The 27,788-nt window shown below is 37.2% G+C and overlaps 2 protein-coding genes across 5 annotated transcripts; both read right to left on the bottom strand.

Moving 5' to 3' along the window:
- Positions 1-27,569, bottom strand: LOC124409723 (homeobox protein rough). The gene is made up of 3 exons (XM_046887521.1): positions 27,080-27,569; positions 18,701-18,992; positions 1-273 (listed from the first exon to the last, which is right to left on the bottom strand). The coding sequence occupies exons 1-3, from the start codon at positions 27,567-27,569 to the stop codon at positions 27-29; spliced, it is 1,029 nt and encodes a 342-aa protein (XP_046743477.1). The 3' UTR covers positions 1-26.
- LOC124405134 lies at positions 5,622-7,407 on the bottom strand. 4 transcript variants are annotated; one of them, XM_046879810.1, is made up of 5 exons: positions 7,287-7,407; positions 6,660-6,843; positions 6,216-6,542; positions 6,096-6,100; positions 5,622-5,874 (listed from the first exon to the last, which is right to left on the bottom strand). In XM_046879810.1, the coding sequence occupies exons 1-5, from the start codon at positions 7,355-7,357 to the stop codon at positions 5,823-5,825; spliced, it is 639 nt and encodes a 212-aa protein (XP_046735766.1). In that variant the 5' UTR covers positions 7,358-7,407; the 3' UTR covers positions 5,622-5,822. The 4 variants fall into 4 exon arrangements, with proteins under 4 accessions (XP_046735766.1, XP_046735746.1, XP_046735774.1 ...); XM_046879790.1 differs by lacking the exon at positions 6,096-6,100 and having other exon boundaries at positions 6,212-6,542; XM_046879818.1 differs by lacking the exon at positions 6,096-6,100.
- Positions 27,570-27,788: the final 219 nt, after the last annotated feature.

Raw genomic sequence — 27,788 nt, 5'->3', positions numbered from 1 at the left:
TAAGTTTCGCGTATCTACATGTAGATTTATTGCAGAGCTGACACAGCGAAGTGTTGATTTTCCGAAGTTTCGCTGCTATTGCTGCTGGTGCTATTGCCACTGCTAATGGGTCTCTGTAACTGACCGCCCTGAACTAATGCAGAGTCTGTTAGGCCGCTGCAAGTATGTTTGTCAGTGCCGTCCGCTGCAGCGTCCTTGTAAACGCAGAGACTGCAAAGCGTTGCTCCTGCGTAGGAAGGAAAGTTCACGAGACCGCTGCTCATGGCGAAATTTCTGAAAAGAAAACACGCACTTCAGTAAATTCTACTTTGTTTTTATCATCGACTTATAGCCCAGTCGAATTACGATTTGGCACAGCAAAAATTGTGAGTAACGAGTATTCCTTCGAAAATCGTGGGGGAGGGGGTCACGGGTCACGGGTCACTGGCAGTCTACTTTTCCGGATTCGCACCCCATTGCTTCAGCCGCCATATTGAATCTGTGGTCTTAATCAAAAAATATCCATCCGAGGGAAAAATTGACAAGGACCACAATTATGTATAGGAAATTTAATTCCAAAAAACTTGAGTGATTACTATTTTCGTGTGAAATGGCAAATAAACAAGATAATACAACATCACCGAAGTTTTTGGATTTAAATTTCCTACAATTATGGTCTTTAACAATTTTTTCCTAGGATCGATATCTTTCGATTAAGGCCCGAAAAGAGGTTAGGGATGAACCGAAATATTGTATTACCTCGTTTATTTTACATTTCACACGAAAAACGGTGATTACCAAAAGTGTTCAGAATCAAATTTCCTACAATTTTGGTCCTCATCAATTTTTACCCAGGATCAATATTTTTTTGATTGAGACCTCAAATTCAAGATGGCGGCTGAAGCAATGGGGTATGAATCCCAAAAACCGAAATGTAGACTGCCGGTGCCCCCCTCCCCCCCAATGATTTCATAAAGAAAATTGCTACTTAAAATTTTTTCCGGATCAGCCCCTTTTCGGTCTAATTCGACTGGGCTGTTAATCGCAACGTCTGCAAATCTATCCTCAGATAATGATTGAGTACATCATTATTACGCCGTTCATGACTGTTCAGAATGACTGAAGAATTATTATGATAAGTAGCACAGAATGGATTCAATAATAAAAGCATGCCATATAGTAAATAATTGGAAAGTAAAAAGTGCATCTCGCGCCAGCTGTTTGAAGTCGAAGTAAGATTGAGCCGATGCATACTGTTATTTGGCAACATACCTAATCGTAAGCGATCCATAAGTGAGCAATGATTTATCACATTTATGCATTATAATACTAAGCATATTATGATTAACGTGCAGAAGCCTACTTGGAGCAGATAAGTTCAGCCTCTCCGTCGATCCCTCGGCATCAACCAGGTTCCTGAAAATTTGAACAAACTCTGGTAACCCCTAAAGTACTTCAGGGAACGAATATTGCATGCCTCCTAATAATTCTGCATAGAAATCTCTTAATGATTATAGTAAAAACGGTGCACAAAAGAGGAACCAAAACTAAATACCAGATGCCGCAGAAATCGGTGCTCGATAAACTCCATCTTTTTAGACTGCAAATCCTAATTCGTTGACCAAATTAACGAAGTGTAATAAAGTTTGGACCTAACCTTGTATGATATAAAATACATAGCGATTCAGGACGCAAAGGACAAAATATAGAGATCTCATTACCTTGTTGCAACTATCTGTACTGTGTGGCTGAAAGGTCAACATAGAGTCAGAAATGACCCCGAGATCCTTAACCTCAAACTTCCCATCGAGTACCCGGTAGCTAATGCAATGGTTAGACTGGAATTAACTGTTCAGGCTACAGAAAGTAATTACACCAAACTTTTCACATTGAAAGTCAAATCATTCGCCAGCACCAGTGCTCGATAATATTTTAATCGAACTTCAGCTTCATGGCATCTTCCATAGTGCTAACGTTCCCACATACTTTCAAGTCATCCGCATAGAGCGACACTGGAGTTTTTGACAACCGAACAAACGCCACTAATCATTACATTAAAAAAATATAGGGTCATATTGCAAACCTTGCGGAGCCTTTAATGACGCCTCATATTCGTTATAAATATTACAACCATTTGAATCCGGTATTTGTGTCCCATAACATAGGATTTAACCCATTCCCACGAGTGTCCAGTGATGCCATGAGCGTGATTTACTACATCGAAGGTTGATTTCATGTTAACGTAAATCCCATCAAACTATCTTACAATATCTTCCACATACATATATACCAGTTCAACGTAGTGGACACACCTGACATATGGGCTACATCACCTGCATGATTAAAAATTATGATAAACAGAACCATTATAGGTATCGATCCGTTTAAATTAAAACATGACAAGAAATGCTCACAATTAGCGATTTATAGATTTACAGTATTCCCCGTATTATTAGACACTTCATCGTTTAAAAACAGACGATTCGGCAAATCTCTAGAATTACCAACATTTACAAAGTTCTAAAAATTCTTAGAAACAGCCTCAATGCTATCCTCAGTTTTTGAAATGAAAGAGTCAAAGGCACTATAGAACAAATTTTTGCAAATTGAACGCTGAATCTTGAAGTCTGTAGTGAGCAAGAGTATCAAACTCCTTGTAAAGTACATGTATGTGTTTTTTCAGAGCAATTACTGCTACTATTTGAGAATTGAACAACTTCGGGTACGGTGAGTTACATTTTTCAAACCTTAAAACATGCGATTCAATAATCGCAAATAATAGGGTGTAGAATTGATCGAGAGCAGCCTCTACGCTCACGCTGACGTTAGCCGTAAAGCTCCGATCAGTTTCATATAACATTTGAGTCCTGTAGGATTTTTGCATAATCAGCTAGCCTACTGATGAATGGAGTTGTTTCAGGTGTAGACCTGAGGGCCTGAGAAAAGGGCAGTGATGTAGGATCAGCGGGTGAATATCAAGAAAAACGAGATCTAGTATGTTACCCGACACATTGGACACATTCGGTCCCTCAATTATTACACTTAATGCCTTTCATACAAGAGACGAGGCGATAAATAGCATTTCTAACGACACAAGTGTGATGATGACCTTCCAGGGACATATGATCACTACTAGAGATCCATCTACACTCTGGAATGTTGAAATCCCCACAGATTAAGAACTTTCTGGCTGGAAACTCTGATTTAGGCCTTCGATTTCATTCGCAAATTCGTCCATCTCCACTTGAAACTCGTAATTTGGTGAACAAGTAAAGAGGGGAAAATGCACCAATACGAATACCACATCTGTAACAACGTCCTGAATGTGTAAAGAGACATACTCAAAGCTATGTTTATTAAAAGTCTCAGGCTACGCCGTATTGAATTCTTCGCCAGTATTCAAAGATCACCACTTCTCGCTTTACTACAGATACAGTAGTGACGTTACGATCATATCTGAAGGTTTTTGAAACTTGAAAAGGTCAATTCGTCATCCCATATAGAAATATCAAACCAAGTTTTGTTAGATGCTATAATATCGTAAGGCACGGCTGAAGATGGGATACATATGGGTATAATATCATATCTTCATCAACGATATACCTATATTCTGCTGAGAAATCCGCAGAGCAATATCTTTCTCGCCAGCTGCTTTAAGTCCGATTCTCTAGTTCCGTCAGAACCTTTTTAATTTAATGGCGCTGCTTAATAGGCTTATCGCTGCAACTATGGAGGGTAGAGGTAAGCTGGAGGACTATCTCCGTTCATACAGACTGTCCCGGCTCCAAGTAACCAAATTGATAGGGGTTACAGAGGAGGTTGAACTGAATAAATTAACCCAAAGAACATGTGATTTCCGAAATCGCGTCCGCGACATACGACCGGTTAAAAAAGTTCCGCTAGGCGCCGGCATGTAGGCAACCGAGTATAGAGTCGACGTGGATAAATGATGAGGCTATTCCCATCGCACGTTTTAGTTTGTTGGATTTGGCGGAAATTCTATTTCCAGAGTGTTTTCGCTTGAGATTCGTGAATTTCAAAGCGTTATGTTTCGTATAAGTAGTCAGCGCGCATCACGAGACCGCTGCCTGCTGTGTGTGCTCAGTTGCCTATATGCCGGGGCTTGTGTGCTCGGTTGCCTATATGCCGGCACTTAGCGTGCTCAGTTGCCTATATGTCGGCGCTTAGCGGGGCCCTTTTAACCGGTCGTATCTCGCGAACGCGACTTTGGAGACCACATGTTCTTTGAGTGAATTTATTCAATTCGACCTTCTCTATAACCCCTATCAATTTGGTCACTTGAAGGTGGGACACCCTGTAGAAGGTGTTCATAAAATAGAGTACAATTAAGATCACGTTACCGTAGCAAAAACTCTACATTTAAATAGACCACTGAACTATAATGTCATTGGAACAATCACTTGCATGATTAGGTATACTGCTGGCTATCCAGAGAGAGAGAGAGAGATAGCTCGAAGGAGAGATGCTGTCTCTCTCGCACCAGTACAGTTTTTTAAAAAGCTTATACAACCCTTTGTATTATGATGAATAACCTATACGCATACTTGCATCAGCTCAATTAATCACGTTTTATAGTACTCATATCTTGACCCTCTGGTCTACACTTGGGTCATTAATGATTTGAAGGCACTTTAGAAGTTACGCCCCACTAAAGGAAATCTTTTTTTTTAATAACTATTAACTGAATGTAGATATCGCGTTTGTGTTTGCATATTCTTACTCTGCAGGGCACTCTGTCGATTCCATTTCACTACTAAAATTGTAAAAACAAATGCACTGAATTGTTCTTATAAGGAATAATACTTTCGGGTCATAAATGACCCCTGGTATACATAACAGTGTCAACGGAAAATGGTGTAGACCAGAGGGTTGATTATACGAGAATTTTATTTCAGTAGTATGTAAGAAGTGGTAGACTACTCGTTTTTCAGTGTATCCAAAGAACCTGACTAATCATCAAAATAAAAAAATGCCTAGAACGAATCTTGATTTTCTATTAGGAATTTTTTTCCAACCTAAGACCAAAGCTTTAGTCGTAGCTGTCTGTCAGGTCAAAGATACCCAGGTATCGTTACCAGATATGGGGTTCTTCTGTTGAACTTGAATGGTATCATGAAATGAAAGATTTTGTCGAACAACCGAGCAGATACGTTTAAGTGGGTTTTAATACGAAATGATAATTGTAATAATAATACAAAGTATAACAAAAATAAATAAAAAATAAAGTTCTACGAAAGAGATTGCAATAGAAAAATAAAAGAAATAAATTTTATAAAATTTATAGGTTCTGCTCCCGAGTTAATAAGTTTTATAAAATTTCATAAACCAAGTTTTTCAAACTATACTATTTGGTGCTTTGCGCATAAAGTTTAGGTTTTAATCCGGTCTTTGAATTATTCCATACTTTACGAGAATATTCTAGGTTTATCAAACAGAAAAGAGTTGAAAAAATGTTGAAAAGCAAAATGCCTAAATTTTCAAAGTCACGAAAATGACTAAATTGGGCTACAGCCTTTCAACGAGAACTGTTCAGTTCCGATGTAGTGAGACAGTAGAGCGTTTTGCTGCTAATCTGCTGAAATGTGCCTTGCTGCAGCTCTATTTATACTAAAGCTTCTGTCACTCGTTGCTTGGACATCTTCAGAATATTCCATTCACCTTCACGGTCAACTACTCATGCAACCGCCAGCTGTTATCGTCACTTATGCTGTCAGATCGATATTTTCGCCATTAGGTTAATACCGTATGCACAATTTAACAGTGTTCAAAACCTGATACAATTAGTTCTTTGTTGTCATTGTTTGGAATGCAGTATTCATTGTTTATTCTTCTGCTTTTGTGCTATCATTTTCGTTGATTGTACCTTCGTCATACCTAAAAGAAACATATTCCAGTTATTTATTTGCACCTTATCGATACTTGTGATACTTAGATATTGAAAGACATTAGTTATAAAACGGAAATCGATAAAATAATATTGCAACCATTGTCTCAATGCGCAAGTGTAAGTAACTTAAGTTTAAATCTATCAAAATCATAGGCTCCTAGCGAATAAAAAAACAGAGAACAAGCAAATTTTTTCATTTGTGGGATACATGTTCTGCTATCTTTACCTCTCTTATTAATGTGGATCTCATTTTTGAGTAGCTATTAATCAAAGTCACTAATTAAAAAAAAAAAAACTTCTTTTCAAGAGTGTCTGAACATTCACCTACTTTCTGCAGATGAGTTACCAACTCCTGGAATCTTTGAATCCTTTTTTTTTTATACCTCAATCGATCCTGCAGAATTTTTATTTTATGAACTAGTTCTTGTTCGCGATTACTTGGTCCACTGAGTCGTGTACAAGTTTGAACCGATACGCTTGGTCGACTAAGTTGTGAACAAGTTTGTACTGCAACGCTATGAAACTTTTTCACAGGCTTTTCGTCATCTTCTTCATTTTGTTCATATTTCTTTAGTGGCGGTGGTGAAGCATCGCATTGAAAGCTGCAGCTTGGTAGACTATTCATCTCAGGATCAGCACTCTCATGTGCCTGGTTCTAAAACAAAAATAATTTTCCAAAATTTCTCCAAACAAAGTGAATCTTTCAGCAATCGTAAAAGTAATGCCTTCAGGATAATTTTTTTTCTCGAAAAAATCAAAAAGAAAACCTTACGTTGTCGTCAAATATGCTGGGTACTGCATTCTTTTTCAATGTTCTTCTGCCAATGTGCTTGTGTTCCACATAATCCTCTGCGAAAAAATGGCATGAACAAACATACGAATACTTGGATATTGTTTTATATCCAGGGCCACTGTTGAGCCATAATTGTTTAAGCTTTTCGTTGTTATATGGGAAACTAGAACCAGATATACGATTAATAATTATAGTTAAACGTTGTGGTGCAAAAACTAGCAGACAGAGTTTATAGCTACATGTACAAGACTTGTTTAAAACAATATTTTGTAAAAAAAATTGCTGTAACTTCTTGAAATGTGTATCTTTTGAACTGATAAATATTGATCAATGAATAATGAGAAATGTCTTCAAAACAAAGTCTCGAAAAAAGCGTTTTTTTTTTTTTGTTCTTGCAAGTGTACCTAACCTCCTAACAAAGATGTACTTCTGGTCAAGTAATACATAGGAAACACCTTTCCAACCCATTTCTACCTTCTTGAATGATTTTGACTTTCCACTGTTACTACTTTGCTTTTTTTAGCTGCGGTTGCCAACGTTGACTTCATTTGGAGGTTATGATTGATACAATGCGTTAGAAGGGTTAGAAGTAATAACGATACTCACACGAAGAATGAGCTGCGGCAGACAGTGTCCGAAGAGTTTTTACACCCTTTGACGGAGCAAACCTTTACCATTTTTGCTATAAAGCTATTTATACGTGATTTAGATTTAGACGTGAACGGCGTAAACGAAACAAACGTGACTAGAACAAGAAACCAATCAGTGATGAGTGACGTTACATTTTTGCTTAGACTGTCCCACGCATGCGCAGTAGCTATTAAAAAGAGAATTTTTCAGAATCTTCCCATCCGAGTTATATTTTTCTCCGAAACCCCCCCAACGCAGTTATCGTTTTATTATATTTCAGTGACATAGACTTTTTAACTTCCCGTTTCTCTGTATTTAGAAAAAAAGGAAGTTATTCTAATCACCCCGAAAATGAAAAGTTGACTTTATTTTATTAGGTCGTGAGGTTTTGAAGTTTACAGAATCACCGCCAATTATTTTCAGATGGACGCTGGTGTGTCTGTGTACGTATGTACATACGTATGAGTAGTATGTGCGTATGATTAGTGATGAGAGAGAATAAAAGAATCGATTTTAAAAACTAGATATAACGTTATTTTTTCATAGGAAGTTGTTTTTAACGACTCGTTAAGTCATAATTAATTGATTCGTATAGGAAAAGAATCGATTCGATGATAATCGAAATTCGTATTGAGAAAATCGTCGTATTGAACATTTAAATGAGCAAACACCGGAGTCACAATAACCAAAGTCAAAGGATAGATTATATGCGGACACGAGGAGAGACTACAAGATGTTAATATTATAGGCTCCAATAGATAAACACCACTGTCTACTGTCCGATGTATGTTTGAAATGCATAGGAAAATCCACCGATTCCAAGAAGTCGATAAAACAGTAATCACGAGATAACAAACGATCAAAAATATAACAATAAAGGATCTAGTCCGAACATAATGGTATAATCACTTTTTCAGGTGACTTATAGGCCGATTTGACTATCTTATATGACTAGATCCATTACAAGAGCTTTGCCTCGAACGAAATCCGTAATCCACAACGGAACTTGTGGTATATTATACCTGTAGAATTTTTGACAAATTATTGGACGAGAAACTGAAATTTACAAAGAGATCTTTAGTGTATTCGTGGTGTAGCATTATTTCCAGATAAGAGACCGAAGTTGCAGTTTACCGTTGATATTACATTAGATATCTAAAAATTTCGTTTTATTTCCGGAAAGCACGCTACATTTTATTCTTATTCTTTTTTTATTCTTCATAATGCATTAATGGCCCAATTAAGCAGTGTAGATAAACCTTAAACGTTTGGCCCATAACGGGGTTAATGATATGGTAGAATACAGAGCTCCACCAACAAACCAACTTCAGTAAGTAGTACCTTGTCCGTGTAATTCACCTAGGCAAAGGCAACTGTACTTTCCTGGCTTGTAATGCTTCTCTTGCTTTTAGTTTAATATGCACAGAGCATTTTATGTTATTCGAGTTTTTACATTTCATCACACACGTGTCATGAATGATTGTACATGTATTTCTAATCACAGTGATTCTTCATGTTTTTTTACTTTTGGTATACGAATGTAATTTGCAAAATCTAAAATTTACATAACCTTACATTCCAATGATGGACATAAAAAATTTCCAACTCCCTTTTAATGGATAAAGTAGAATATGAACGAGAAAAAATTCTGATCATGCTTTATGGCACTTTCAGTAATTGAAATCGATGGCGAAGTGACGAAAAGTCCCGCGAAATAGGCTATTTTACCGAATAATCAATCGATACTTGGTATGTGTTGCGATCCAATTACTGACAAGAGGCTCGGTAGTATTGGGGGGAGTTAAGTGTAAGGCGGAACATGACACGGAAGTAATTCTCGTATTTATATCAATGTAGAACTCGTATGGAAAAACATGACTAATGATAGCGCCATTTGGTAGTCTGCTGATTGAGATCTAGAACTGAAGTTTTTGAGTCATCCATGAGCCGAGTACAAGACATTCATGAAAAAACCTCAGGACTGGGGCCTGAAATTCTTCAAAAGCTTTCATCAAAAACTGACAATTGGTATGTATTTTGATATCAGAGTCTAATCAAGGGCCCTGATAAAGTATTTACTAATTGTAATTGGCAACGGATTTCGTCTGACAATGACACTAAGGATAAGTACTCGACAGTTCTTCGAAAGTCTTGATGAATCGTTATTGCTTATAGTAGTATTTATATCACGTGAAAAATTTTGAAGAATAAGAAAATTTCGAATAAGTTGTCGTACATATCTTCAGATATCGAAGTCCACGTATTTTAAATGCAAAAAAGACCTAATAGCCCGATTTTATGCACAATTCTGAACAAAAAGACTCCAAAACATTTTTATTTCATGCAGAAATAAAGAAATGGCACAAAAACTACGGATTTACTTTTGCAATTACGTAGTCTTCGTGCCATTTCTTTATTTTTGTACCAAATGAAAATTGATTATAGTCCTTTTGTTCAGAATTGTGTATAGAATGGGGCTGCTAAGCCCTTTTTGCGTTTAACCCTTTGAAGCATAGTGACATACTGGTATATCACCTACTTCCACTCTGTTTTTCTTTGATAAAAAATTCTTTTAGCGCATAACGACGAATGTAAATGTGTATTTAGTTATATTATATTATGTTAGGAGATCAATTGTTACTACAATATGACTATTAAGGGTTTATGTTTCACTAGTGGATGTTCATAATAACGACAGTACAGAAAAACACGTTTTTTACATAATAAATGTAATTGTAGCTTATCCGGCAGGGCAATAATAAACAAAAAATGAATTCAGAGATGATTTGTGGGTCACTGATTACGAATTCAAGCTCAAAATACAGAAATTCGAAATGGCGGATCCAATATGGCGGCTTCAAAATATAAAAATTTATCCTATTCGTTTGAATTTAGTTACCCGGCGGTTTTCTAGGTTGCTGAAAACGAATCCGATGTCAGAATTTCAAAATTCAGGACTGCCGATTCAATATGGCGAACCGAAAATATAAAAATGGATCCTATTCGCTCATATTACATCCGCCATTTTGAATTTTGAAAATTTCTCAGATCTAACCCCATTTTCGAAATCAGTGACCTCGAGAACTCTTATATACTCAGTTTCAAGGATTTTGGGTACGAGGAAAAATTTATGCATCTACGGATTAAAAGACATGGACTTCGATATCCGGAGATATGTTCGTGAACGTCGCAATCGACCAGAGACCCCCTTAAGCCCGAAGCTTTTGTAAGATGCGTCTTACTACACTGCCCATTGTACACATCGCTATTAGATTAATAGTTGTATTCTGCACCCTAATTTACGAAATAGCGTTAATAAAAAGAAAGAAACACGCCAAACTCAGAGTTTGGCTAATGGTTTATGGTCGTTGGGGCTGGGGGTTGGCGAGTTGTACCAAGAACGTGATAACATAGAGCAAAACGCAATGTAATCATTTGCGCAAACCAATTCCGAAGCATAGTTGAAAGGTACATTGCGTGCAGATGCGATGTCGGCAGCTGTGTACCTACATTGTGTTATACACATCGTGCTAATTGTTTTGCAAGAGTACGTCTGAGAAATGTTAGCTGGTCGTAATTCATTTGCTGTGTTTTCTCTCTTTATTCGCCTTTGCCTTGTTTCCTGTTCATTATAGCGATTTACAGAATAACTACAGTATAAGAAGCCAACGTTATACGTGCGTTACGTATGTTAGGTTAGGTTATCATAGGTTCAGATAAAATGAGTTGGTGATTAGTTACATCTATGGCGAGGCATGGTCTAGAAACTGGCTGTCCGGAGGGTCTTTTACCGAGCAATAGACAATGAGTGTTGCCAACGTAACACTCACCATATACCTATGTAAAAAAGTATTCTTGAGTTACGGGGCCATGAACTAGCAGGTTGGGCCGACTAAAAAAAATTCGAAAGCTCGATTTTGTAAGGAATTAGCCATTTTAATTGCAATTCGTCCACTATTGCCATAATGCAATCACAGGTTACGCAGTGGATCCCGTATTTCTCTAAAAGTACCCTATTTTTTTTTCTTCCTCTATAAGTACTCTAAAACCGAAGGTTTCCCCTAAACGTACCCCAAAAGAGTGAATTTCACCCTAAAATCCTCCTATTTTTGCCAGTCGGTTGCTTTTTTCATAAACTAAGGTAGACTGAAAAAAATCAAATCGATGTTTTAGAACAATGTTTATACTTTCAACTTAAGATATGACGAGAAATAAGACATTGATTCTCAAAACTTTCTTATGTGTCACAAAATCATCATTTTCACGGTTTAATTGACTAGCTAGTGTAGTTGTCTACGAAATAGGTGGGCTCATCCCAAATTACTTTGTTCCTATTCATTTAGTTGGAAATATAAATATTGTTCTCGAGCATCAAATTCAATTTTTCTGTCCATTAGAGTTTATAAAAAAAAGTAGGTAACTTTGAAAATTTCAATCTATTTTACATTCAAAATTTCAATCATCCCCGGCACATGTAAATATTATCCAAAAATGTTTATATCTACAGGGGATTCTTTTTCTATAATACGAACATATTTGTGGAGCGCAAACGAGAAAATTTCTAAACAACCTGAGTAAGGGACACTCTAGTGTGTATCCAATTTTGCTCCATTTGGTCAGACAATGGAAAAATATTGGAACCCTATACCACCCTATTATCACAAAGCTTTCCCCTATTTCCCCTGAAATGATCTGGCTTGGGCACTGTGAAGCCTGCAATTATAACATTCTGATAAGGCTGTAAGGAAATTTTATTTACAACGTCGTGAATTCATATTTCAATAATATTAATTGGTATGGTTTTTGCCACTGTTACAAATATCGGAATACCTTCATATCCATTTATTTATTTATAATTACCGCTGAACGGTATCTTTAATTATCGATAATCAGACCATTCAGGTTCAGAGGATATACAGAAACATCGAAATACCTGTTAAGACACTTTAATTCTCAAAACAAACAGTTTGATGTACCCCTTCGAATGTGTTGCAACTCATGTATGTTGGAGAACATTGAAAACTAAAAGACACGTATTTTAATTTTTTTTGTCACCGTAAAAACCGTTCAAAGGAGTGAAAAGGACCCCCAAGGACGGGCATCCAGAAGAGTGATTTCGTGTTCGGTTCATATATTTAAATGAAACCAAGGGCTTCTATCCGAAACTGGAAAACCACCCCGTTGGGTAACCATCTTTAGGAGTCCTTTTCACCCCTTTGAACGGTTTTTACGGTGACAAAAAAAATTAAAATGACCAAGCTGATGTTCCTTGTCATCAAAATCAACGTAGAAAAAGCTTTGCTTATACTTTTGTGATCATAAATTATTGCCGATAATTTCCATTCGAATTCATCCTTAGCATACATACGTGTATGTCACGAACTCTGTCATGAATTGTCAGAGAGAAAATTACGATTTGATACCCTGAAAACTTTAGAAGCACAAACCAAGTCGATGTCTCATCAGACTCATGAGATATCGAAAAATTTGTGAAAAACGTTCCATCCTTTTTCGTCCCCTCAGAAGTCCATTTTCGAAAAATCCTTTCTTATTCGGTGTTTATGGCATGAAAGGAAATTTTTCCCCAAAATATCATGTTTATAGATACATTAGCTTGAGCTGAGCGTTTATGAGTTGCTTAGGACATCTTTGCTTATTTTAAACTATTGATTAAGTGATTGATTGGACTTGTCAATCAAAAATAAGAAGCTCATCAATATAGAAAGGCGACAATCGCGAATGCATTATTGATAGTTGCTAGATGATAGAGTCTCATTTGAGAGGATGCTGTAGTAAGTCGTTACCAACCGAGTATAATATATATCACTCATTTTCTTTGGTGAAAATGATTTAGATGACTAACTTGGAAAAAGGGTAAATCGTAAAAATTCATGAAGAATTATAATTTTCTGTAGTTTTTTCATGGAAAACTACGACTCTTCATGAATATCTATGAAAATTAACAATCTTTAACGAGAATTCATAAAAATATGAAATTTTTGTAAAAACGTTATATTTTTACGTAGATTTTGGTAGAAAAGTATGAATATCTGTGAAGATCTACAATTGAAATCATGAGAAACAGTTCATTATACATTTTCGAGAAAATAAAAAAGAAAATCTATGAAAAATTAAGACCGTAGTTGAACGGAACAGTTTCTTTCGATTAAGTAGATTAAATTCCTCGATCTACGAAAATCCCTGCCTCAAATTCACATTGAATCTAATAGTATAAAAATCTATGGAAAAACCACAACCATAATTCAATGGAATAGTGTTTCATGATTAACCGTTCGTTGGCCACCTAGAAACAATTCATCCTAGGCCGTTTTGTACCCACTTACAGGTGAGAAAAATTCTAAAAAAATTGAGGTAACTAGTTCGAGGTTTATTTTGGTAATTCCGATAGTCAGAATAACAAAATATTTAGTCACGCATAAATAAAAATTAATAAACAATAGAAAATCGAGCCGCGCGAGCATTTTACTAAAAAATACATATCTCGGACCTGAAGAGTCGAAAAAAAAATATTCCAGGGATTAACACTCGAAAATATGTTCTTTCAAATAAACCTGATAATATTGCTCCCGACTTAAAAAAATCTATTTACTTAACTGCCTGAAAAGAAGGTATGTTTTCAGGCGTAATTTCAATAAATATGAACTATCATTCAAAAAATGAACTTTTTACTCATAAAAAATCTTAATTCTAATTTATAAAAAGGTAAATTCTAAAGTTGGGAGATCGAGAGAAAAATATTTAAATAAAAAATTCATAACATTTATATAAATAATGACTCTCTTTAGTGGTGGATGATTTCGCGAAAGGTAACGGCTTTGGCTAAGTTTATTTTCCATGTTGTCGAATATATCTATTTTTTTTAATTTAGATCATTGCAAACGATTTGTTTTTTTTTCTAGATTGGTTAACACTGTGAAAAAATTTCAAATTTTATAAGAAAACACTAATTTTAGATACCAAGGTAGTATAGGAGAATGTACGAACGGATGAATTCGTCCTAGGTGCGCTGGTGAAAATTTCTGCTGCTACGAATTTTTACAGAAATTGGAACATTTCATATTATTTCGTACGAAATGGTATATATGCATAGTTTTTCGTGAAGAATTGTTAATTTTCTTTGAAAATAGTACTAGCTTGTAGATTTCTTCCTGAAAAAATACAAATTTTCATGAAAATCTATAAGTTTTTATGAGAAACTTTGCATATTTACTATTTTTAGTGAAAACAATTTTTTCTACCGAATTCTACGAAATGTTTCAATTTCCCTGAAAAGTCGTTAAAAACCGTAGAAATCATTTTCACCAGGGTGACCGACGGAGGGTTAAGCAGAACAAAACTACGACGATATGATAAAGCTAAGCTTGGAATTCGCACTAAATCTGAATAAATGAAAATCTATGAAAAAATATAACCGTAGTTAAATGTAAGGCCACCAGGTCTGAATATTTTATCTATAGTACGTATCAGTTGCGAAATTCCTACTTAGTTCTCGGTGCGAACTTATACTTTTCCAAACTGTGGATTTTCTTTAAAATATCTTCAGACTCTCGGTATAGCCGACGCATTGGGTCGGGTTGTATCGACTCCTAATGAATACTTCTATGGCGGAAAAAAAATGAAACGAATTCGCACATAATCCGGTGCATGCGGGACAATTTTAATAAATGCGGTACGAATTCAGTGTAGAAAACATCCAGGACATTTAATAGCTCAAATCCGGGACGTCTGCTAGCCTTAGTTTAATGAAATAGTTTCTCTCGATGCGGCAAAACACACAACTATGACGATCTACCGAACACGGAGCATGGAATTCGCACTATAACTGAAAAAATTATAATCTATGCAAAAACACAATCGTTATCAAATGGAATAGTTTCTCTCGATGAGGCAGAACAAACTTATGACCATCTCTGAAAATCTAAGCTTGGAATTCGAAGTGTTGAAAAGTACAACTTTTCGTAAACTCCATGAATTTTCATAGAAAAGTACAAATTTTTACGAAAAATGACGATGATCGACAATTTTAGAATTCAATTTAGATCGATAAGATTATGAATATGTATGGAAAAGTATGAAATACTATTTTCGAACCACCGCTAGATGCCGCATCTCGCTCATAATGAAAACTTATTTCAGATAAGTTAAGTTCCTAGTAAAATTCAGGTCTACGTCCCGAGATTGATCTTCTCATTTTTTGATCGTGAGTATTGATCTAGACGGATTTAGAGAATCTCTCGTATATTTTGGAACTCCTCTTATCTCGATAGGTGAGTGTTATGAAAAAACTAACATTCGTGTTATTCGGGAACCCTGGTGAAAATAATTTCATGAATTTATATGAAAATTTCTAAAAATTTTTACGGAAATTTCTATGTAAAAGTATAGGATTTAGACAGATTCGTAGTTTTCAATCTTACATTAGATTTCGTAACAATTCGTAGTTTTTCATAGATTATCGTACTTTTTCATAGATTATATTCTTAAACATAATCCCAAACATTATAATCTATGATAAAAAGTACGACAAACTTCGAAAAACTACTGATTGTTACGTAAATCTACGTCCAAAAACTAAGAATCGGTCCAAATCCTACACTTTTGCATAGAAGTTTCCGTGAAAATTCGTAAAAATTTGTAGAAATTTTCATATAAATTCAGAGAATTATTTTCACCAGTATTGACTATTATCAGTACCTGTGCATCGTTGACCAGAAAGACTGACAGTTAGCGGAGTTTTATGTGCAATGCTGAACATAAATGCTGACATTATACTCGGTCGGTGAAGATATGAACATAGCATCCTCGTAAGGTAACGAAAAACTGGTATATTACGTAACAAGGACGCAAACTCGGTCTTTTTGGGCCGAACTTAAGTTTGCAATATGAGTCGTAGTAGAACCGAAGGCAACGGTGTTTTCACGAAACACGAAATTGAGGTTAGAGTTGCGTAATGTCAGATTAGTTCGTGACAGCGCATGCGCGCAGTATCGTCCTAGGACTGGAAAGTGGTCTTTTCTGCACTCCGCACATGCGCATCGATGACTCACTCTACCGTCATAGAAACTGGCACTCTGTTTACGAAAAACGTGCATGAAAAACCGCGCGAAGCATGCTCGCGTTGTACAATAAGTATTTTTTTTAATATGTTTCGACACAATACAGTTTAGATAGTAATAATAATTGCAACTAGAGAATCATCGTTTTTTCCCAAACTGGTCTTCATCTGCTGTATTCCGTAAATGTCGCTGAATACTGGGTTGGTCCTTATTTAGGGTGTTGACGAATTTTCAATCGCCCCGCCCCCCAAATCAACTTCAAATAATTCGAACACAATCGCCCAATTTTTTCAGATCTCTACCTCAACTCTGGGATAGTCCGCTTTGTGGTCGGAGTTTCTTATGGAAATAACATAGGAAAAGCTTGTTTCCTCAGTATATATTTTCTTGCAAGAGTAGTAATATACAAAAAAATCTGTAACTGCGAGGTTTTAGTGGGCATCAATGCTACTATCTGTAAAAAAATTGACATCACGATACCAGCAAATCTAGACTAATTGCACTTCCTCTAAATGCATAAAAAGGTCAGATTTCGAGGGTGTGCAATTCGTCGAGATTGCGTGGTATGATTATGTGAATTTTTTCCCAGACAGTAGCACGAATACCAACTAAAGCCTCACAGTTACAAATTTTTTTAAACATTATTACTTTCACAATAAAATATATACTAAGAAAAAAAAAATTTCCCACGCTATTTCCATAAGAAACTTCGACCACAAAGCGGATTATCTTAGAGTTGAAGTAAAAATCTGAAAAAATTAGGTAATTGTTTTTAAATTATTTGAAGTTGATCTGGGGGATGGGGCGGCAAAAATTCGTCACACCCTAAACACGGACCACCCTACTGAATACATGTCTTATCGGTAGGTACTTACTGTCAGACACGGTTACACAAAACGAAAATAGAAGAGTATGGAGAATCCCGATCAAATACGAGTGGTTAAATGCTGTCTAACGAGACGTGCGGAAAGAGCTGGAAAAGAATGAAACGATGGTTGTGGGAAAGGTGAGGGGTTGGAGGGGGTGGAAACACAATGACGCGACGAAGTTATATCCCGGATCTCGCCAACGTCTCGCGTGGGAAACGCCGGATGTTACCAATATTGTACTGAGGGAGGCGCTGCAGGGGTGCGGAAGCTCGCATCACGGCTGTAACTAGCCTGAGTTTATTCAGCGTTTATCACGAGCTTATCGGGTGCTTACAGAGAGCTCGACTCGGGCAAAATCAAATCAGGTGCAGATTGGATGAATATAGTTTATGTGGGATTAGCGGGACTCGGGCGTCGATAAATACCGTCAACTACCGGATTACACACGTCGAGTGTTCTTACAGGCCCGCCGATGACTATAATATGGCCTCTGTAGATGGATGTACCCTCGACTTTTCTCTTTCTCTCGACTCCCCTAGTTCTAGTGCTTATCCAATCATTCTATTATTATAATCACATGTATCTTCATTCGGTCATAAGTAGCACGGCTCTGTGCTTTAAGAAGAATTATAATAGGTGAGTCAGTTGTACTATACTTACAATGTTAATAAGTAGCGTAATAACGATAGGCTATATCTTTGTTGAAGTCGATAGTACTGATACCATACCTCATGGCGCTGATATTGCCTCAGTAGTCATGCCATGAAATCTTATTACGATTAAAATTTCTCATGTTTTCGAATTTATGTCTGTATGTATATATATATATATCATTTAACATGCTTATTATAATAATTAAACGTTTTTAACCGATGATTTTTTTCTAACTTTCATTACCTTTTCTGCTTACAAGCTTTCCGGGTTTCTGTAAAACTGTTTGGAAAATTTCAATTGCAGAGAAAAAATATATTTTTTTCTACAAGTTTTACAAAAGTTACTTGCTCTTGCACTATCGTACGGTTTTTCGAGATTTCTATTTTGATAATAAGTTGAAGTTGTCAAAAGTGGTATACTTCGTCAAATATTTTCAAAACTTCGGTCACCAATGACAAGTCAAAAATATCATGTAATAAAAAAAAAATTGAAACTCAATACAAGCAAGGCCGTAAAAATCTCTCCCAAAATACCTTCAGGATCAATTCTATTTTCCCATGCATAAAATTGAATAACAACTATTTTTGAGTTGGAACTTTGACACTACAGCCATATGACAGAGCTAGTTCTGAAGTGCTTTAATTTAATAATTCCAAACTTATTCCAAACTATCAGTCTGTACACGTAATATATGATAGGGTTTATAACTACATATTATAATACTTTTGTAGGAAAAAAGGCAATCTCTTGTAGCGTGCACAAAATATGTAATTTTCTTCTGCGGACTTGCCGATATTGCTGATCAAGCTGCGCCTTTTCAATTCGTTTGTCTTTGGCACGTCGATTTTGGAACCAGATCTTGATTTGCGTCTCGGTAAGTTGCAGTGAGGCAGCAAGCTCAAAACGTCGACCTCGCGAGATATATTCACCTCGCCGATATTCTACCTCTAGCCGCAGGGTTTGCTCCCCGCTGAAGGTAGTCCTCTGTCTTCGAGGTCTTCCCTCCTTCCGCCGGCGACGAGCCACTGAAACGTTAAACCTTGAAAGTTGATAAAATGTCGATGACACCCAAGGTGATGTGTCTGCGTGTGTATAAATAGGCGTGTAGACTGCAAATCTCTAGTGCAATTCGCAAACTAATCAATTCAAACTATCATATATCGATGGGCAATCTGCAATAGTTTATGCGACTCTATACTCCTAATTTCTGTGCAATTTAGGAGTGAGAAAAAAACAATGCATAGTTTTTAGTGTATGATACATTTTTACGAAGAACATTCAACGCAATTCCCGGATTCCCACTCACAGAGTGAATTCTGTTTCCGGTGTACATTAAGATTCCCAATAAGTTTCTATACCTACGCGACACATAAAAAGGAGTTGTTGGATGATTTAAGAACTGATAATAAGCCTCAAGATTGGGAAATAAATGTATGATAGCCAAGTTCGGAATTGATTTGGCTCGATGTATCATGTTTGAGCGAAGTCGTGCCTAATGTTGTATCCACAGTAAAGTGTATAAATCATATAGACCTTTCGTCTAACTTGTTTTCAGTCCGAAAAAATGTGACTTCGATTCTATACGAATTATGTGAGAATGCATCCATTTCTTCACGTCAGCTACATCGCCAGACATTTTCACATAATTCGCAAAGAATTGAACTCACATTTTGTTTCGGACCGAAAACAAGGTGGCCAGAAGGGAAGACATTAATGAACATTACAGTGCATATGTGTTGTACTGTTTTGGTTACGAGGTGCAACATTTCATTAGACGATTAGTAAAGGGATTTCAGTGTCCTCATCAGTTTTGGATTCCATGTTGAGGTTCTGAACGAACAATGCTAACATAAGTCATACCAGTCGAACGTGGGTTGATAAAACCCTGCATGACGTCACGAAGTTCCATTCCGAATTTCAATTTGAGGCAATACCACGTGAGAAACGGTTAATGCGCATCTAATTCGTTAAATGCGTGTTGAACAGCGAGGTTTTCATTTCAAATTTACGTTCAATTAAGCACGCCTGCAGACAGAGACGCAGTGGCAGCGGTTGATTGGGTTGAGAAACCACACGTGGCTTCCGTCCGAGCGGCAGCAACTGCAGGCGATGCTCGAACCAATGCTATACGTATACATGTACTATGTCCATGCAGCACAGCTTCCGCTGACCCTCTCAATTCATAATTAATCCAACACCTGGATAAGAGAGGGGCGAACCCCTCACGTGTCTATCTCCACCCTCTATCTCTTTCAAAATGAGTTATAAATTATGGTAGTAGCATGTAAGTTCCTACCCTATAGAGCCCCGAATTGCTTCATATTTTGTATACTATATCATCAATTAGTCACACGTACCAGCCATCGTTTAATCGTGTCCATTCAGTTGGTCTAGCATCTTTCAATGAATTACAAAGGATTTATTTCAAGAACACGAGGGAAAATGTGGCCGGTTTTAGGGTAGGTATGAAATGAAAAATCCCAACCGGGAAATTGTAGTGTATTGCAAATTGTTAGGTAAGTTGTGAATTTTCTTATCCACTGTAGTACCCTGAGTACTTTCACACTTCTAATTTTAACGAACGTGTCACCTTGGAACACGTTTGTGCATAATTTACATGTTGCCATGTCATGTAACTTATATGATTGAAGTGACATGGCATCAGTCATAGAAATGCACCCATCTAGTGATTGATATTGATTGATATCGATGAAATTGACAATCGTTCGTATGTTTCACCAAACGAAACACATTCGTTCTCTATGACACTTAGCTCGCACAAGAAAAATCATTTCAGATCTTTGGCAGTAGCGTCCTTCATTGTTTGAAGTGCTTACTGAGAAGCCGGTTATAGCTATAACGTATGACCTAATAGCCGTCAATTATTGCAACGCTGTTTTCACATATTTGTTAGTCCCACGTCTCATTATTCGTCGCGTTGCATTGCACATTGGGTGTTCCCCGATGATTCTCGAACATTTAGTATCATGTTTCTGGTCAAACTGAGATTGCTCGAAGCCATGTAAGGCTCATGTACGTCCGGCATCACTTTCCGCATATCCTAATTACTTTTTATACGACCGGTTACGCGAGGCGTATTGAATTACGAATTTTCTGTCTGCAGATTATTCATATTTCGAGACGATCATAAACACAGATTGACACTTACATTTGAGAAACAGTGCAGCGTTGCATGATTCACCGTATAAAGTAAATCTTCAGATAACTCGAGTCTACCAAAATTCTATGAAGAATAATGACTAAATGAATGAAAGAAACTGTCTTAGTCAGACACGCAGTTTTGATGAATGAAAAATAAAAGTATCTACCCTGAACTTGTTTTAATTTCTTTATAGTTAACAAATCTTTTTCGTCCAATATATGAATATGAAATAACGGTACTTTGGATCATGCCTTTCGCATACAAGTACAAACGCAATAAGCTGGTCTAATTGTTGAATTATTCCACGGGAACGACGACAAGTAGTAATTATATTCTTGTCCTGGTTACAATTTGATTGGGCGAGCATTCCGTATTGTATTCCACCCCTCCCCACCTTCATGTCCCGCCACATCCGCGCAGGTGTCACGCGGTGCGAGTATGATCGGATTACATTGGAAGCAGAATCTAAAGCTGGGTACAATGTACTCCTTACGCTTTACGAGAAATTTGCTAAATCCTTTCTGTAATAGTATAATAATAACAATAACGCGAATGAAAACGACATTAATCCTGATATTATACTTGAGGGCAGAACCCTGCAGTAATTGTCGAAGTCGCCACACTGTCAAATAGTTTACGTAGATTCCACGGTTACATCATATATGCAGAATTAGTTCATATAGGGCTTGGAGTAATAATAATACTGAAGATTTGAAAACACGTTTCGTAGATTTTTTTCGTGGAAGGTAAAACGTGCGATATATTGATTAAAAAAATGTTCCATATCTTTGAAATACGCAGATCCCAGTAAAAGTATTTCAGTTAAATAAACAGACCAAAAATAAATATCTTTTCAGTAGAATGAGGTGAAAGCTTTATTTAGAACTTTTATTCTTGGTTAGCACTTCTCTTTGTTGCCTCCATGTTGCACAGGATACTTTATATAACAAGAGCATCTTACGCGTTTTTTCACGAAGCACGAAATTGAGGTTAGGGTCGCGAAATGTCAGATCGGTTCACTGTGTTTGTCGCGACAGCGCATGAAAGCTGTACAGAAATGATCACTTTCAAGTCCTTGGAGTTAAAAGTGGTTGTTTCAGTACTTCGCGCATGCGCATTCGCAGACTCACCGGACCGTCATAGAAACGGGTACTTTGTGTACGGAAAACACCCATAAAAAACGCGTAAATGTGCTCGCGTTATATAAATTACTTTCCTTCAAGTTGTACGGTTGGTTTCCGTTCGCTCTGTAGTACAAAACATAAACATCCAGAAATATATCATATCAACTGAGTGCCCTTAAGCCTCGGCGAGTCGCAGTAGGTGACAATGGAAATTCAATGTTTCACGGGGATTCGAGTTTATTCCGCATCTTCTCTGCAGCGATTCAAGCTTTCAACGAGGCTTGGATAGGATTTGCTTGAAATATATATCTATCACATAGAATCCAAGATTTTACCCGCATGAGGATTCATATCGATCGCTGGTACTGAATTCTTTTGATAATGGGGCATTCAGTAGAAATAGGGCGAATTCGTATTTATTGTTACAGTGCGGCATAGACCTAGGAACAGCTTCTTAAATAGAGCATCGTCTAGTCTAGTCATTTTCAGTAAGAAAGTTCTTATTTTTATGTTGATTTCGTGACCTCTGTTTGGTTAATAATAATATGGTATAACGTTTCGATAGGGCTGCAGCCTACCATCTTCAGGATGGAAAACATATGTATTGCTAAAGTTTTCCTATTCTGTTTATTTACACTTTTATAATAATGATTGTAAATAGAAATTCTGGGTTGCATTACAGATTTGCCTCATTTGAGGTTATGTTATTACATACTGTAGTTCATATTGTTTTTTGTCAGAGTATAAATATATTAATTTTTTCGTAGTAAATAGTAGCAAGTTATATACAATTTACAAAGAAAGGTTTGTTTTCAATAGATGTATGTACAAAATAATAGCAGATTACTTACTTAAAATAAGACATCCTACAGCTTGAGGTGTTTATGTTATCGCCATCGTGGAGGAAGTAATATAATCGGAAAGGATCCACATAATCTATCAATCTCAAGTAAATCGAATGAGGTAATTGATTTGTGAAATGCGGAATTTTATGAATGTAAGATAATGTCTTGGTAGAATTGACATAGATTTTGTATGTCTGTTCTGCGATTACAAACATTGTTATTATTCCTAGTTATGTGTATCATTTCTTTTATATTTCTTTTATACCAATTATTTTTAATTGCACTTACTGTTGGATTGTCAAAGTCAAAATGGTGTCCTAACCTCAAAGAAGGTGATGTCAGAGCACAGCTATTTGCAACACGGCTTTTGATAACAGTTCTTATCGTGCTGTTATGCAGCAGAAAAGCAAAGAAAAACCATGCCAACCGGTGGGAAGTTAACTACCTCCGATCAATTTGAAATTTCGTATCCCGATGTATTTTGACTCGCTGATTACGAATATGATAGTGAAAATACCCGAAAATCTCATTTTCAAGGTCAAAACTCACAAAACCTGATTTTTAACAAGCGTTGATCTCAGAGAAAAATGTTTTCCACAAAAGTTGTAACGTATAAAAAGAATGATCTCTTATGTTCCATACAGTTTTCGTCTGAAAACATTTTTTTTTCGAGAAAAATGGGAGAATGTTCTAATAAGTTAGTTTTGCCAAAATTCCATTAGTTTCGACATCGTGTACTTACGCACTTTACCGCGGTGAGGTTAGAGTTTGGTCTTTGAAGTGCATGTTTTTGTTGTTATAGTGTATTTGCTTGTTTTTTTTTTTTTCTTTTTTTTATATGATTGTGTTTTGAATTGTACGAAAAACGCGGAAGGTGACTGTTGTAGCCGAAAGGTTGAACTCCGGCTTCTGTATGACAGGAGCGAATTGGAGAATTGTCCTATTTTTCTCGAAAAAAGTTATTTCTGACAAAAACGGTACGGAACATAAGGGGTCAGTCGTTTTGTAGGTTCCAACTTCAGTGGAAAACATTTTTCCCTCGGATCAACACTTGTTAAAATACAGTTTTTGTGAGTTTTGATCTTGAAAATGACATTTCTGGGTATTTTCACTATCATATTCGTGATCAGCGAGTCAAAATACATGGATATACAAAATATTAAATTGATCGGAGGTATAGGTTTGTCGGAACTTTATTCAAATTGTTAAAGACAGTTACCCTAATGAGATTTTGCGTATCTTATGGAATTGCGTGTTACACGGTTCCCGCTGATAACGAAGTTACCGGATTGTTAACATGGCTTCTTATGGCCCCAGGCCCAATTACCCGCAAGCTATGTAACGCACGAGTATCAAAAAGTCAATTTTACGACCGTGACTAGTCAGGTCGTATAAAGTATTGTTTAAGGGTTGGAAACACAAATAAAAAAAATATATTTTTCTACAATTTAGGTGATACTATAGACTGGCCTCAACCTCCTCGAGGGCCGTCAAGTCATCAAAGTCGATTTTTGAAAAATCTCCTGTGACAGTAACGTTACCAAGTTCAACGGCATGCATCACAGCACGCCAGATTCCATCAACTTGACGTGAGTATTTGACCGAGAAAGGAGTCGACAGTGGTAAGACGGTAGGTCTCTGTTGTAGCGACAGCTAGACTGCGAGGCACGCGTCAATATCAATGTGAATGTGTTTCGTGTAGCCTCACCGGTGCACTATATCGCACAGAGATGTTGAAATCATGCAACTTCATCCCCGCGTTTGAAATCACATTCAAAGGCGGCCAACTGCGTCTGATAATCTCATCATAATATCAGCGCGATGTGGCGAGGCGTGATAAGCCTCTACGTTTGTCGCGATGTGCCCGCAGAGGACATCGTGGTTTGTACGATCGGGTCTGTGTGGTAGACGATGGCAGCAGTGTGGGGTTGGCACAGTCACCGAGACAACAATTCGACATGATGGCCGCCGCAACGCGGTAAATTTTTTGAATATCTAAGGCGCGAGAGAAACTTCTTTTGGAATATTTTTAAGACCCAAAGACAGTACGAACTGTAAAAAGATTTGAATATTCGTAAGTCAAGAACATTTGGACGAACGAAAAATAATAGACAAGAAAAAAATAAATAATAATTGATGGCGATTTGAAGACCATTTTGAAGTTAATAACATTCAACGAAACATCATGGAATAAATCGTTGTACAATCTTAGAACACCTTTCAAGGAGTTGACTTTACGAAATGTCAACATGTTTTCTTTGTTATGATTAACTAGCTGAATTTGAGACAATCCTAAAGATCCGTCGTTGAAGTATAAACGTTATCAACTTCAACCTCACACTCGAAGGTGCTTCAGTGCATATGTATGCGTGTCATAGAAACTCAAAAAGAGAACCTTATTGCTCTACCTATTTTTTCCTCGGATCTGATAAATTCTCTGGACTTTCAAAAGATCACGCTCGACTGCATCAACTCCTGTACCGCAGACATAGAATCTGCTTATAATTTTTGTAAAAGCGACCACGGCTACATCGTGATCGGGATTCGAATATTTACGAGGTAACGCGTTACGGATTTCTAGGGTTTAACACACGTCGGGGGACGTTTGCGTACACCTGTTGTCCGCTCAAACCTCCCAGGCATCCATGAAAGGTATCCCTTCACATCGTGAAGGTTGCTCAGGTTTACGTGTATATGCGGACACGAACCATGAGGAAGACGAATGAGAAGCAGGGGACGGACTATCCTTGGGGACACGCCATAGTTTACATCCTCACGGTTCAGTCATTTAACCAGCAATTATTAAAATTATAGAACTTAAGTTGCTACATCTAATAAGGTCCACAACGACATTGCATATCCAAAGTGTGGAACCGATTAAAGACGGGTAGAACAAGTCGAGAATAAGTAGAGTGATCGAGTAGAAAATTTTATTTCACGATCTCATCCGGATTTTTTGAAATTGCTAATTTTCGCAACATTTACGAGAGCTGTGGTACGTTTTTAATCGGGAATGGCAGAGGGTTTGAAAGTAATCGTCCACTTCTGAACTATCCGAAATGTATAAGTTTTTGTCAAACATTCAGCTAAATTGACTACAATATTTAAAACCCTAACATTGCAAAGATTGTTGACGAAAAATTCCAATCAAATATCATAAGTATGTGAAATGACAAATATATGTATATCAAAATTCATGAGAAATCCTGAAAATTGCTGTTTTTCGAACGTTTTATGTAGCCCTTATCTTTTAACCAAGAATTGCAGAATAATCGATTCTTCACCGGACTTTTATTTGAATTAAGTTGTTCTTCCAGAATCTTCATGAAGTTGAAGTTAGTAAACGTGATGAAACATTGAGAACAAAAATCACTATTCAGCAATTTTGGAACAACTTTGAAGGAGTCGGGCTTACGACATATTCATATGTTTCGCGTTACTACGGTTTATTGAATTTCAGATAGTCTTACAGTTGCAAAATACGATTTGTTTTTGAATGGCACCATTTGGTTGATCGATTGAACTTTCAGGTAAGTACATTGATGAAAGGTGTCTGAATCAAAAGTTAGGGAACAAGAGAAAAAACAATTAAAAAATTCTAACATTTTGTGTTATTTGCGCAAATGATGATAATCACGAATAAAACAATATCCCTACTACGTTGCATAAATAAATCTGAGCAAATTCGAATTCCTAAGCTAAGATATTAACGATTAGAGAAAAAGTTCTTTATAATCAATAATTGAAACGTTAATCAAAATGGGTGAATACTGAAGTATTTATTTTGATCGTTTTTAATTTGAATGAGCCCGGAAACATTAAAATTATTAATATCTGAGCTTGGGTCGTTCGAATTCGCTCGAGTTCATTTCTATCACGTGACACAAGCCGAGTAGAGCATGTTTTTCAAAGCATACATCGTTGCTTTGCAATTGCAATTCCGAATCGTTCCATGACATCTTGTGCTTCGTAATATGGCGTCTACGAGGGCTTCACAAACCCCAAACAGACAATCAACATTGCTGGGAAAAACTCACGGAAGGCGGAAAATCCGTGGAAGTGGCTCTCAGCGAGGGGCGGAACGGTAACGCGCGGATGTGACGAGGCGCCTCCGATGTGCGGGAAGTAAGATAGGTGGGTTAGGTGTGAAAGTTGAAGGTGAGGCCCCGTCGCCGGAAAGAGCAGCGGCCCCTGGAGGAACGGCAACACGCCCTGCACGGACCCTTCGGGTCTTCGTTCCTGGCCCTGCGGACCCTTTTCGCCCGCGGCCCCGACGTCCGCGTCATCCGTCTTCCGGGTGTCGCTGGCGTCCGGTAGCCATCGATGATTCGGCACTTCCGGCGTCCGTCTCGGCGACTTTTCGAGCTCGACTTCCGACACCCGTTCCTCAGCGGAACAGCAGGGATTCGCGTCGGGGCTTCGAACGGGCCTCTCGACGTCACCCTTCGACTCCAGATGACCGTAGAGACGCGCGAAGAATTTTCTGGGCGAAGATGGCCGCCCGTTAGCTTGCGTTTTTGTAGTCATTTTTTTTTCCTTTTTCACTCGAAATTATCTTATGGCCCGGCGATTATCAACGTAGAGTTGCGACATGGATATCCATCGAATATCCATCGAGTACTCAGGAAAGATTGCGTTTAACACAGGAATTAATGGCGTGGCGATGACTCAACTGCGTTAAAATAGTCCTGCAAGTATGTTGATTTAGACACAAGATTGTGGTCACCGTTCTTCCGCAAAATCGAC

This window comes from Diprion similis, chromosome 1 (genome assembly GCF_021155765.1).
Source record: "Diprion similis isolate iyDipSimi1 chromosome 1, iyDipSimi1.1, whole genome shotgun sequence".
Classification (NCBI taxonomy): Eukaryota; Metazoa; Arthropoda; class Insecta; order Hymenoptera; family Diprionidae; genus Diprion; species Diprion similis.
This window is presented reverse-complemented; position numbering and strand designations above follow the sequence as displayed.

What these genes read in the sequence shown, in the direction of transcription:
- LOC124409723 (XM_046887521.1), bottom strand. Translation starts at nt 27,569, where the DNA reads ATGACTACAAAAACGCAAGCTAACGGGCGGCCATCTTCGCCCAGAAAA. An exon ending in CCACGGATTTTCCGCCTTCC is followed by an intron (nt 18,993 to 27,079) that starts GTGAGTTTTTCC and finishes ATACACACGCAG; the next exon opens with ACACATCACCTTGGGTGTCA. An exon ending in CAGCTTGATCAGCAATATCG is followed by an intron (nt 274 to 18,700) that starts GCAAGTCCGCAG and finishes TTTTCTTTTCAG; the next exon opens with AAATTTCGCCATGAGCAGCG.
- LOC124405134 (XM_046879790.1), bottom strand. Translation starts at nt 7,357, where the DNA reads ATGGTAAAGGTTTGCTCCGTCAAAGGGTGTAAAAACTCTTCGGACACT. An exon ending in TGCCGCAGCTCATTCTTCGT is followed by an intron (nt 6,844 to 7,286) that starts GTGAGTATCGTT and finishes ATCTGGTTCTAG; the next exon opens with TTTCCCATATAACAACGAAA. An exon ending in CCAGCATATTTGACGACAAC is followed by an intron (nt 6,543 to 6,659) that starts GTAAGGTTTTCT and finishes TTTTTGTTTTAG; the next exon opens with AACCAGGCACATGAGAGTGC.